General features: G+C 38.5%; 1 protein-coding gene across 1 annotated transcript in view; it reads right to left on the reverse strand.

Annotated features, from left to right (window-relative positions):
- The window catches only part of LOC109545405 (octopamine receptor beta-1R), a 46,485-nt gene that overhangs the window by 9,284 nt on the left and 24,232 nt on the right, over window positions 1-12,969 (reverse strand). The window contains exon 3 of the mRNA XM_019916072.2: window positions 6,183-6,416. Coding sequence (XP_019771631.2) covers window positions 6,183-6,416 — 234 coding nt within the window. The remainder of the gene's footprint in view (window positions 1-6,182; window positions 6,417-12,969) is intronic.

Raw genomic sequence — 12,969 nt, forward strand, 5'->3', positions numbered from 1 at the left:
TTGCTCAATATTTATCAATTTATTAAAAATATAGAGCTAAGCGCCTTCCAGGCAATTTTCCCTTCTCCACATATATCTCCCAGTTGAATCTGTGGGTCGATTTATATTACGGTTTTTCGCTGGCGGACATGGAAGTAATAAATCTTAATTAGGAGGACTCTTTAAGGACTTTAGTGTAATAGATGCGATGTTTCAATGTCAAAAACGCTATTTATAAAGTTCATTTCGGCTCTTGACTTTTATCGTGAAACGTGCTTAACGCGAACCAAACGAGCCTTAATTCAGATAACTTTGTTTCGGACTGTTTGGGCGCGCCGAAGAAGACGAAACATCGATTGCGACTTTAATTGAAAGAAAATAACCATTCATTTCGCAGTATCAGACGAAAAAGCCGTGAGTTTTGTTGTGGTGGGTGGCAAAGAAAGCGGTAATTTTTTTCTATTGCAACCTGTCCACTAGAGATTTCGGTTTTGTGTCTTTCCCATCCTAATTGAATTCTTGTTGGGTTATCGCGGTTTTGCCAGACCCGAATTTTCTTCAGTTTATCACCGCTCAAATCCTTCTGGAGCGATTTTCGTCAATTAACTCACCGGTAATTGTTTAATTTTGCCTCCCGGATTTTTCCGGCGCGGGTTGGGTAAATGTTTACGAAAGTTCGCTGATTTTGACGAATAGCCGAAAACAATGCCGCACATTTGGATTTGCTTTCAATGCCCGATAATAGCGGTATTTTGCTGGCAATCAAGCAAAACTGCATTTTCCGCAGCGCGCTTCTTCTCCCGTTGTTCCTCGGCCATTATCCAATAGTTATCGTGCAATGAATAACCTGAATGGTGGCTCTCGATCGCGTTTCTTCTTTGAGGTGAAGAAGCACATTTTCTGTATGCGATATTGTGGAGGGAAAACTTCTTTATACTTGAGTACAGTAAACTCTGTCTATAGGAAAAGTTAAACTTTTGCCAACCTTAAAAATTCGTCAAGGAAAAACCAAAAATGCCTGAATGCATCCCATGACATCACACGAAATCGGCTGCTTTCATGAGGAAAAACTCACATGATTAGGAAATTTTTGGGAGTTTTTAGGATTTTTTTGGAAACTAAATCGAAGCGGTCGTTTGACAACACGGATTTTTTCAAAATTCGCCAAGGAAAAACCAAAAATTCCTGAATGCAGCTCATAACATCACACGAAAGAGAAAATCTGCGGCTTTAAATGAGGAAGACCGCACTTTAACAGGAAATTTCTGGGAGTTTTCAGGATTTTTTTAGAAACTAAATCGAAGCTGTCGTTCGACAACACAGATATTTTCCAAAATTCGCCAAGGAAAAACCAAAAATTCTTGCATGCGGCCGTTAGCATCACTCGAAAGAGAAAATCTGCGGCTTTAAATGAGGAAGATCGCACTTTCACAGGAAATTTCTGGGAGTTTTCAGGATTTTTTCAGAAACTAAACCGTTCGACAACACGAATTTTTCTAAAATTCGCCAAGAAAAAACCAAAAATTCTTTCATGCGGCCCTTAGTATCACTCGAAAGAGAAAATCTGTGGCTTTAAATGAGGAAGACCGCACTTTAACAGGAAATTTCTGGGAGTTTTCAGGATTTTTTTAGAAACTAAAACGAAGCTGTCGTTTGACAACACGGATTTTTCCAAAATTCGCCAAGGAAAAACCAAGAATTCTTGCATGCGGCCCTTAACATCGCACGAAAGAGAAAATATGCGGCTTTAAATGAGGAAGACCGCACTTTAACAGACAATTTCTGCGAGTTTTTAGGATTTTTAATTAGCAACTAAATCGAAGCGGTTGTTCGATAACACGGATGTTTCAAAAATTCGCCTAGGAAAAACCAAAAATTCTTGAATGCAGCCCATAACATCACACGAGAGAGAAAATCTGCGGCTTTAAATGAGGAAGACCACACTTTAACAGACAATTTCTGGGAGTTTTCAGGATTTTTTTAAAAACTAAATCGAAGCGGTCGTTTAACAACACGGATTTTTCCAAAATTCGTCAAGGAAAAAATAATTCTTGAATCCGGCCCATAGCATCGCACGAGAGAGAAAATCTGCGGCTTTAAATGAGGAAGACCGCACTTTAACAGACAATTTCTGGGAGTTTTTAAGATTTTTTTAGCAACTAAATCGAAGCGGTTGTTCGCTAACACGGATTTTTCAAAAATTCGCTTAGGAAAAACCAAAAATTCTTGCATGCGGCCCATAGCATCACACGAGAGAGAAAATCTGCGGCTTTAAATGAAGAAGACCGCACTTTAACAGGAAATTTCTGGGAGTTTTCAGGATTTTTTCAGAAACTGAATCGTAGCGGTCGTTCGAGAACACGGATTTTTCCACTATTCGCCAAGGAAGAACAAAAAATTCTTGAATGCGGCCCATAACATCACTCGAAAGAGAAAATCTGCGGCTTTAAATGAGGAAGACCGCACTTTAACAGGAAATTTCTGGCAGTTTTCAGAATTTTTTCAGAAACTGAATCGAAGCGGTCGTTCAACAACACGGATTTTTCCAAAATTTGCCAAGGAAAAACCAAAAATTCTTGCATGCGGCCCTTAGCATCACTCGAAGGAGATAATCTGCGGCTTTAAATGAGGAAGACCGCAATTTAACAGGAAATTTCTGGAAGTTTTCTGGATTTTTTCAGAAACTGAATCGGAGCGGTCGTTCGACAACACGGATTTTTCCAAAATTCGCCTAGGAAAAACCAAAAATTCTTGAATGCAGCCCATAACATCACACGAAAGAGAAAATCTGCGGCTTTAAATGAGGAAGACCGCAATTTAACAGGAAATTTCTGGGAGTTTTCAGGATTTTTTCAGAAACTGAATCGAAGTGGTTGTTCGACAACACGGATTTTTCAAAAACTCGCCAAGGAAAAACCAAAAATTTTACAATTTGCGTTCTATGAATATGCACACCCTTAGCTCGCGCCTTGCCAATGCTTCATTGTCTTGAAACCCGAGTTTGTTGTCGTACAAGAGATTAAATGACAACAATACTGTGATTAAATTCAATTCCCCTGCAACTAATTGCGATCTGTAAAGTTCGCATCTCAGTCCGATGCAACAAACAGGGAAACCGTGTTGTATTATTCATTACTCTTGTAATGTGGCACATAAAGTTGATGCGAAGCCATACAGGGATCACAAGGGAGCCAAATTACACTGTTAATTTTCCTTAAGAGTTGCCTCGCATTTGGCTGGCTAGTTTTTGAACAGGCTGTGATATGTGAGCTAATTAAACTTTGCCTTTAACTGAGAATTTCCAAATAAACAAATAAACAGTCTGGCTTTGACTGGAATAGTTTTTCTACTCAATTCTTCGAATTATTAGCCCACAAGAATTGCAAACAATTGCCAAAAATTAACATATTGTAAGCAACCTGGGAAAACGGAGCACCACGGTGAGAGTGGCAACACTGGTAGGCGGGCCACACCCTGGAGGGGAGTGACAACATCGGGGCTACTTCATGGGTGGGACAAGTGACGGCGCGGCGGTACTTCCGGGCAACAACACAGCAACATCCGTGGGGGAAAAACAACTGCTGGCGTTGCCACGGGAGAAGGATTATTATTGATTTTATGGTGACGGTGCAGGGCGTTCATTAAAATTATTGAATTTTGCATCGATCGTATTCTTCCTTAAATTTAACCCTAAGAATATGTTTTAATTTGATGGCAAATTAGTGAAATTTACCCCATCGTCTGGACCCACTGAAGCCCGCAAGACCCAAAGTTGATTTTCCATATACGGTTTCAGTGCGACTGCAAATTGCAAATTGCTTTCCATAGTTTGCCGGATCATTTTCCGCTCGGGATCTCAATCAGTCAATAACGACTTGTTTGCATCGGCAATGTGCGGCCCATAAAAATTGCAGGAATTATGTGATCCATCTTAGTGGCGATGGTTTTCCCATTTCCACTTATTTGGCTCTAACGTGCATAGATCGATTTCATATGTGAACACGTCTTCAATAAGCAGCAACTCCACTATTCGGGCAAGCTTAATGTGAAAAATGACGGCGATAAGGGAGATTATTTGTCTTCATTTCGCTTTGGTGCTGCCGACATCGAGCTGCCAAAACCCCGATTTAAATTCCCACATATTATGAAGCCATCTACAAATTCAAAGTAAGTCACAGTTTTACAAATTATTGACAAGGACTCTCCACCTGTAACTATCTGTTAATGCCAAAAAACATCATTGCCGCTGTGCCTTTTCATCAAAAAATTGTAGAAGAGAACTTTTTTGATATCAAAAATGTTCGTAATTTGAAGCAAAGATCGTAATTTTTCTTGTTGAATGCTTAAGTATTCCAATATGCTGCCAATTAAACATGGAACAATTTCCAAATAATGCTTAATAACAAAGTTGAAATTCGATCTTCAACTGTTAATGTCTTCTAGAAATTTTCGAAAAGGCATTTTTCAATATTTAGTACTGTACGTACTTTATGTTGCAGTATTTTGTTTTGTTTTTTTACTCGCTTTGTCCATAAAATTTGTGAATTTTTCCGTGGCAATAAAGCATATTTTAGTTTGATTGGATTTAAAAACCCAGAAGAAGAAGAACTGAAAGAAGATATTTTAAGTTGTTTCTTGCTGGCGATTAAAAGTTAGGGACTTTTAAAGCGAAGGCGCACTTGCGATTGAATACTGATTATTAACGCAATTTTTGCAATGTTGGCAGATGTCAGGATTTATTTCAATTTGACAAAACTTTTGAAGATTTTCTGTCTCGCGATTCTGGAAAATGTCCGAATTTGCTTTCAACTGAATAAAATTTCGCGAAATTTTAGGGTAAAAGATCTGCAATAGATCATGAAAAGTTCAAGTATGTCCAATAATAATCATCGACATTCGGAATGTTGACAAAGCTGACAATTTTTTTGGATTCGAATAAAATCTTGCGGACAATAAGCTTAAGCTTTCTTCGATAGATGCTGAAAATTTCAAAGGTGTTACTTGTTCGTGCTTAAAAGTTAGGAAGTTGCGAAAAAAGCTGGCATTTGTAATGCTGGCAAATGTTTGCAGTTGCTGTGATTTAATTAAAATTACAACAGCGTGAAGTCGAACTTATAGTGTATAAATTATGAAAATTTCATCTGTGTTCTAGCATAAAGTTAAAAGTTACACATTTTTAAATGTGAATGTGTATGTTTGACAAATCGAAATCGGCATTTGCAATGTTGGAGAAAATCAGTTTTTATCGCCATTTCGCTGTAATTGTGACACCTTTGAGTATCAAATGTCTTCTAGGAACTCTAAAAACTTGAAGTTGCTAGTTGCATTAACTTAAGAGTTAGGAATTTTTAAATGCAAGCGTGCACTTGCGGTAGAACATTGATTATCAGGGCAGCATTTGCAATGTTGGAAAATCAGAGAATTTGTTTCGATTCGGACAAAATGTCGACCACAATCAGACCGAAATCTCGTCTATAATTGGTCAAAACTTCAAGTTGCTACTCGGGCGACTTTAAAACTTAGGAGGTTTCAAAGGCGAGTGGGCCTTTGTGACAGAACACTGATTATTAGTCCGGCATTTGCAATGTTGGCAAATTTTGGAATTTCCCTTGATTTAAAGCCATTTTTGGAAACTGGAAGAATCGTGCATCGTCTATAGATGGTCAAAAGCTTGTACTTGTCTGCAAATAAAAGTTGCAAATTTTTGAAGGCGAGTGCGCATTTGTAATAAATTAGCTCCACATTTGCAATGTTGGTAAAGGTCAGAATTGGTCTCGATTCAACTGCACTTTTGACAACTTTCAGGCCCGAATGTCTTCTATAAATGATGAAAAGCTCAACTTGTTAGCTGATTTCAATTAAAAGATAGATGCGAATTTTTAAAGCGACTCTGCACTTGCGGTGGATCATTGATCATCAGTCCGGCCTTTGGCATGTTGGAAAACTTTTCCATTTGCTTCGATTTAAATGAAATTACATGCACTTTAAGATCAAAACATTGTCTCTAGATGGTGAAAATTTCAAGTGTGTACTTGTATGCAATTAAAAGTTGGACATTTTCAAAGGCTAGTGTGCATTTGCGACAAATTAGTCCGGCATTTGCAATGTTGGCAAAGTTCTGTTCTTCTCGCCACTTTCCTATAATTTTGATCGCTTTCAGCTTCAGATGTCTTCTATAAACCCTCAGATTGAGGTCAACTTACCATAGAAAAAAGGGCATCCAGCAGGCTAAAAAGGCCGAAACAATGATTCCTAAAGTCCGGGCAGCCTTTCTCTCTCTCCGCATTTTGCTGCTGGTGCCCGGATCGGAAGCGGCAGTCGCGTTGCTCTTCTCCGTCTCCAGACTGCCGTCCAGCGATTGTCTGAGCGACGTGATTCCGGCCGAAATCCCGTTGATCTGCAGGTGCTTGTTGAGCAGCGCTGCAGCCACTTTGCTCCTGCAACGAACCGAATCTTGCGTTACAAAAATACATTTAACGGGTGTTGAGGTACAGAAATGGTGGGAAGCACAGCGAACTCAAGCACATGAACATGAGGCAACAACAAGCACAAACAGGTTCAGACCTTAGTTTGATGGAGTTGTTCGGTGTATATTTGAAAGAGCTAGTGGAATATTTGTATCGAATTGAGTCTGATTGAGTGGAGCGCAACGATGGTGACGTTCTGCTGGATTTTGAGGATTTCAACGAGCTGGACTTCCGTTTCGTTATTTCCGGATTAATTTCCGCCACCTCGTCGATGCCAGACGAGATGCCATTGATCTGTAGGTGGTCGTTTAAGAGGGCGCCGGCCACTTTGTTTCTGAAAATAGAGCAAATTGAACATTTTAACAGCGAAAAGTCGTTTCAAACTCCGCCGTTTATTGCTAGGCAAAGCTTGTCCCGAGCGGGACATAAAACCCTTTTTTATTCCAGCCAGGTACAAACAGACACATACGCAGACAAACAGACATTGTGAAGATCGCTGGAGGGCAAAAGTGAAAAGTTGTGTTTCGCCCTCGCTAAAATTCAAGTTTTACACCCTTCGGTCTCGGTAAACAAGCCGGTCGAATGTCGCTATCTTTGGCTTTTCTTACGGGTCATTCATGCACGAGTAACGTTTTCCAGGTGTTGTTTTGATCCTATTAGGGCCAATTTATGCTGTTTTATTGCCCAGCTTTGAAAACACCGCCAAAGTTCGTCTCGTGGGTTTTTTGCACTAAATTCTCCAAATTAGCTGGGCAAAATCTCCCAGATTTCGTTTCGGCAATATTCATATCGGCAAGCTTTTACAGGGTTATTGCTGGCGTATAAACACTGGCTGCAGCTTCCACTTTGCGACGTATTTTTCCCTGCAGAGCTTTCGACTTTCGGGGATTTGCTCAAGACGTATTTACCGAGCAAATATAGCGAACGGCAGCTGGGCGTTCCAAGATGTTTAGTGAATGATTGGCCAATATAGTTTTTAAGCAAAAGTTTTCAGCTTCAAGGCAACAGAATTCCTAAAAATGTTCACAGCTGGAATATTTCGAAAGTTAGTCGACTTTTTGGGAGGAATTGGAAATCAACCCAGCCTGAATTTTATGGAGCGTTGAAAACATTTGAAAAATTCTCAGTTTTCTTCTTTTTTGTTTGCAGTTGCACCAAAAAGTGCAGGCTTAAATCTGAACAACTTCATAAATTTAGTGTGCGCCTGATAAATATTCTGAAAAACCAGTTGTTCTTTTCTGTTTTATGCGAATATTATATGCGATATTCCCCTATTGAAACTAATGGGTTTTTCGGGTTTTTAGGCCGTCGTTCGGTATAATTTCTTCCTGACGTTTCGCAAGCACGTGTAAGCGTTCAAGCAAACCACTTCTGAAGATGTAAGCCACTCGTGCTTGCGAAACGTTAGGAACAAATTCTACCGCACGACGGCCTAAAAACCCGAAAAACCCATTAGTTTCAAGGAATGGCCTCGAAAGTCTATCTCTTTTGATATTTCCTTATTCTTTGGTTCAACTCTTTTTGTTCTAAGTTTTTCCATGTTTCTTGCATAATTTTATTTTTGCTTTTAGTATCTTTTACTGACTTTTTTCCAAATGAGTTTTGCGGGTTTATTCGATTTTTCCACATTAATCAGCACGGATAATGAGTTAAAGGAGACAATGAAGCTTCAAAAGTGAGACTAGTTAAAAAAAATTGTAAAAATAACTTGCAGTCCATCGAAGTCAAGRTTSATTCTTTTGTCCAAGAGGGTCCGAACTCMAGATTGATTTYAAMCTATTTGACTACAATTTGGAGRAAAACMGAGTAAAAAYTAAGCCAAAAGACAGSGATTACCGAAAAATAATTTTGGGTCAAAAACTTTTCAAAACTTCTTTGTGTTTTCTGTGTTCTTCGAAAATGGGGAGGATAAAGTCTGAACAACTWTATAAATTTTGATTCAAGCTCGATGAATATTCTGAAAAAATGTGGTTTTCACGTTKCTCTTTTATATAWGTAAAATATGTTTCATTACAGTTTTGCACTTCGATTTCTGAAGATTTCGTCTTCACTTTTTGTAAATTTATTGCTCTGTTATTGTAGTTTTTGGCGTCCGTATTCTCATTTTACTCACTTCCTTTCAAAACGGGTTTTCCAGGTTTTTCTGATTTTGCTACTTTCATCAACATCCACAAGTCAATAAAAAGGATAATAAATAAATGGGAAAATAAGTTGCAGTCCGTCAAGTGTACAAAGTCAAGATTGCCTTCAATCTCTTTGACTACAATTTGTAGAAAAACTGTCTAAAAATTGAGCCAAGAAAAACTCCAAAGCATTTTCGCTTTTCTGTTTCTATTGGCATTTTCTTTCATTAAGTGCGTCACACTTTCGGCGGATTTGTTCGAGAAAAGTTTACTTTTAGTTGGTTTAGATGCCAATAAATAATCAGCTGAAAATTTAGGACTGGTTTTTTAAAGAGTTCTAAAGAGTCAAAGATGTAAAACAGTTTTGCGGCAAAAAACGGCGATTTTCGGCTTTTTTAAAATAATTTTCGGTCATTCATTGATTCATTGAAATGAAGAAATTGAAGTTTCAAATGTCTTTGCATCTGCAAAAACTCACGCGTCCTCACTCATGTTCATGCACTGAAATGGAAAAAAATCGGTTAGAATTTCAGATTCGTCCAAACTAATGGAAAATCCTGTAAAGAAAGTGTAAAAGTTTTATGACTCCCATATAGTTTTCTCATAAACTCATTAATTGCGCGTCTAATCAAGTCTTCAGGCGTTTTCCCAGAACAATGATTTCCATGCAAGTTCATTCGGTTGTATGTGCCAGGCAGCTACTGCATGCAATGCACTTTGCTGCACAGTAAAAACCCTGAAAGCGCTATCATTTCCCTTCTCCCTAGGGTTTTCCGGCCGGGCTCCATTGTTCAATACAGTTTCCCGGTTAAAAATAACACTTCTTCCACTTTTAAAATTCTGTAAGTCTCTTCGGGCGTGCACTTAAACTCCACAGTCTTTTTCACAGAAACTCGTCTGAGATTTTCCGAATTCGGTTCAGAACTTCCTACGCCGCACGCTGTTGTCTTTTGATTTTTTTATGCAACTAACTGACCAATTTACCTTCGGTTGCAAACTTGTGCGTTTTCCCTCAATGTCTGGGATTGATCAGCGTAAATTCCCGTAGAATTGGCAACCATTGTAAGGCCGATAGAGCGCCGCTCTAATAAATAGCACCCGGTATACAGCTGTCCTAAATTCAATAACTTGAAAGATCAATATCGGACTGGGATGCTGCTACAAATTCAGCGTAATGAGCTCTATAAATTTCTACCTGTCCGAAGACAAGAAATAGAGAACCGGAAGACCGTATTGGAGTTTAGAGGTTGAGACGCAGCTGAAAAATTCACCCCCTATACAGGGCGAGGAGTTTGCCACCATTGGGAGCTCATTAGCGATCCATATCTGGCAGGGCTGTAAAAGTAATTAATTTTTCCCGTGCGACGTCCGTCTCCGCATACGAAAATCGCGATTCAATTTTCAATTCTTCCGCCATCAAGATTTCGCTTCTTCAAACAGTTAAACTGCTTTACTGTGGCGAACTTTTTCGGATAAAATGCTCCCGAAAGTAGTTTTCCAAACTTCGCCACAAAAGCAGCAATCTTTGTTTGGTATATCGGAATCGGGAAAACTGGCAGTTGTTGAATATTTCGCTGTTTGCACGCTTTTTGAGTTATAAAACACCCCATCTGTTCGCGCGATTCCCCGCATTCATGGGAAAAATGCTGAGTTTTACAAAGCCAATTTGGTGGGTTTTTTTGCTGTTTTTCCAGCGCTGGATACACCAAACACATTTCCGTTGCCACCTAATTAAACTACGGGCGGGACAAGGACAATATTTTCCTGACAGTTCTAAAGCACCTGGAAGAGCCCTCCAAACAGCCATCCTTAGTCACCACTAATTGCTATTCTCTAGCGTGTGTGTGCTTCTGTTTCAACAAGATTGTGTGCTTGTGTTTCGCGTTCTAATGGCGGAAAAGTCGTTAGTTTCTCGAGAACATCCAGCACGAAACGGAAAAAGTGAAACATCCATCGAAAAAGACGCGCTTGAAGACGGTTTTAGCTCCTATTGATTCCGGTCCGGCAGCTGCCGCTTCTTTTCCAAACACACACAAGAAGGTGAAATATTTTTCCTGGCGTGCTCCGAAACACTGGCAAGGCTTTTCCGCATTCCGGCCAGACAGTTTTCATATTGCTTACATTAGAGCCGGGCCCCCGTATATTGGAATATTTATGAAACTCAAAAGCGGACACACGAACTGTACGTAAAGTGGCTTTTCAACAGGCAATGGAAAATAGCTACTAATTCTCTTTAGAGGGCACGTTCTTTATCTGATAGCGGGGTCAGGAGTGGATTGGCGCAGGTTTCTTTCCTCAAAGTGGGTTTGAAGCTATTTGGAAACCTGAATTTGAGCCGAAACGTTGGGCGTTCAGGGTTTTAATTTAGTTTTAAGCGCGCCCTCCAAACCGAAGTTTGACTAGGAGATTTGCTGTTCAGTTTTCGCTACATTTATGCTGATTTATTTTCCTGACTGCGTACTTGTTATAATACTCTTATTTTTTCTGGGCCTCAGCCAAAGTGTGAAGTAAAAATTTTGAACATCGTTTATTTCATAAAGTTTCGGCGAGACAACAGCGCCATCATCAGATTTAAAATTTACACAAACTCATGATTGGTAAAAATCAACGTTCTTTTAGGTCTTTGATGAAAAGACCTAAAAGGTTTTGTTTGTTGTTGTTTTTCTATTTGAATTTTTACTTGTTCAGGATTTCGACATTAAGACGCTTTCATATTTTTTGGCGCTTTAGATTGACTTAGGAAGGCCGTAGCTTAAAAAAAAACAGTCTTAAATTTTCAGCTGATTATTTATTGGCATCTAAACCAACTAAAAGTAGATTTTAGAAAAAAACAATTTTTAGACGGTTTTTCTACAAATTGTAGTCAAAGAGATTGAATGCAATCTTGACTTTCTACACTTGATCGACTGCAACTAATTTTCCCATTTATTCATTACACTTTTTATGGACTTGCGGATGCTGATGAAAGTAGCAAAATCAGAAAAACCTGGAAAACTCGTTTTGAAAGGAAGTGAGTAAAATGAGAATACGGACGCCAAAAACTACAATAACAGAGCAACAAATTTACAAAAAGTGAAGACGAAATCTTCAGAAATCGAAGTGCAAAACTGTAATGAAACATATTATACATATACATAAAAGACATATATACATAACAAAAAAATATACATAACAAATAAAACATATATACATAAAAGAGAAATGTGAAAACCACATTTTTTTCAGAATATTCATCGAGCTTGAATCAAAATTTATAAAGTTGTTCAGACTTTATCCTCCCCATTTTCGAAGAACACAGAAAACACAAAGAATTTTTGAAAAGTTTTGGACCCAAAATTATTTTTCGATAGTCGCTGTCTTTTGGCTTAATTTTTACTCTGTTTTTCTCCAAATTGTAGTCAAATAGGTTGAAATCAATCTTGAGTTCGGACCCTCTTGGACAAAAGAATCAGTCTTGACTTCGATGGACTGCAAGTTATTTTTACAATTTTTTTTAACTAGTCTCACTTTTGAAGCTTCATTGTCTCCTTTAACTCATTATTCGTGCTGATTAATGTGGAAAAATCGGATAAACCCGCAAAAGTCATTTGGAAAAAAAGTCAGTAAAACATACTAAAAGCAAAAATAAAATTATGCAAGAAACATGGGAAAACTTAGGACAAAAAGAGTTGAACCAAAGAATAAGGAAATATCAAAAGAGATAGACTTTCGAGGCCATTCCTTGAAACTAATTGGTTTTTCGGGTTTTTAGGCCGTCGTTCGGTAGAATTGCTTCCTGACGTTTCGCAAGCACGAGTGGCTTGCATCTTCAGAAGTGGTTTGCTTGAACGCCTACACTGTTTAAAAAGAAGAAAACGAGTCGATTTCCGATTCCTCCCAAAAAGTCGACTAACTTTCCAAAAATTCCAGCTGTGAACACTTTTAGGAATTCTGTTGGTCTTTGCAGAACAGACCTAAAGAACGCAATGTTTACCAATTATGAGTTAGTGTAAATTTTAAATCTGATGATGGCGCTGTTGTCTCGTCGAAACCTAATAAAATAAACGATATTCAACCCTTCCAACCAACTACTATACGAACGCACAAACATGACAAAAATTTCGGAAAGACTAATACACTTACAGACAAAATGGACAAACAACCCCCACAACTGGACCATACTGAATCCCCTTTGCCTCACAAGACCGACAAAACACTCCCGTTTCCGTTCCCCAACAGATACTTTACTAGAACACCTACGAACGCAACTGAACTAAGGACTAATATCTGTTTGTTTTGTAAGCCAGGAGTTTTTACTTTTTTTTTTTTTTTTCTTTGTATAGCTGATTAATTTATACGAACGTTAGGAATAGGAATTAATTTTAGAATAAGCTAGGCTAAGGCACATATATACTAAACAA

This window comes from Dendroctonus ponderosae, unplaced genomic scaffold (assembly GCF_020466585.1).
Source record: "Dendroctonus ponderosae isolate FM_Combo_2020 unplaced genomic scaffold, Dpon_F_20191213v2 Dpon_F_20191213_5, whole genome shotgun sequence".
Taxonomy (NCBI): Eukaryota; Metazoa; Arthropoda; class Insecta; order Coleoptera; family Curculionidae; genus Dendroctonus; species Dendroctonus ponderosae.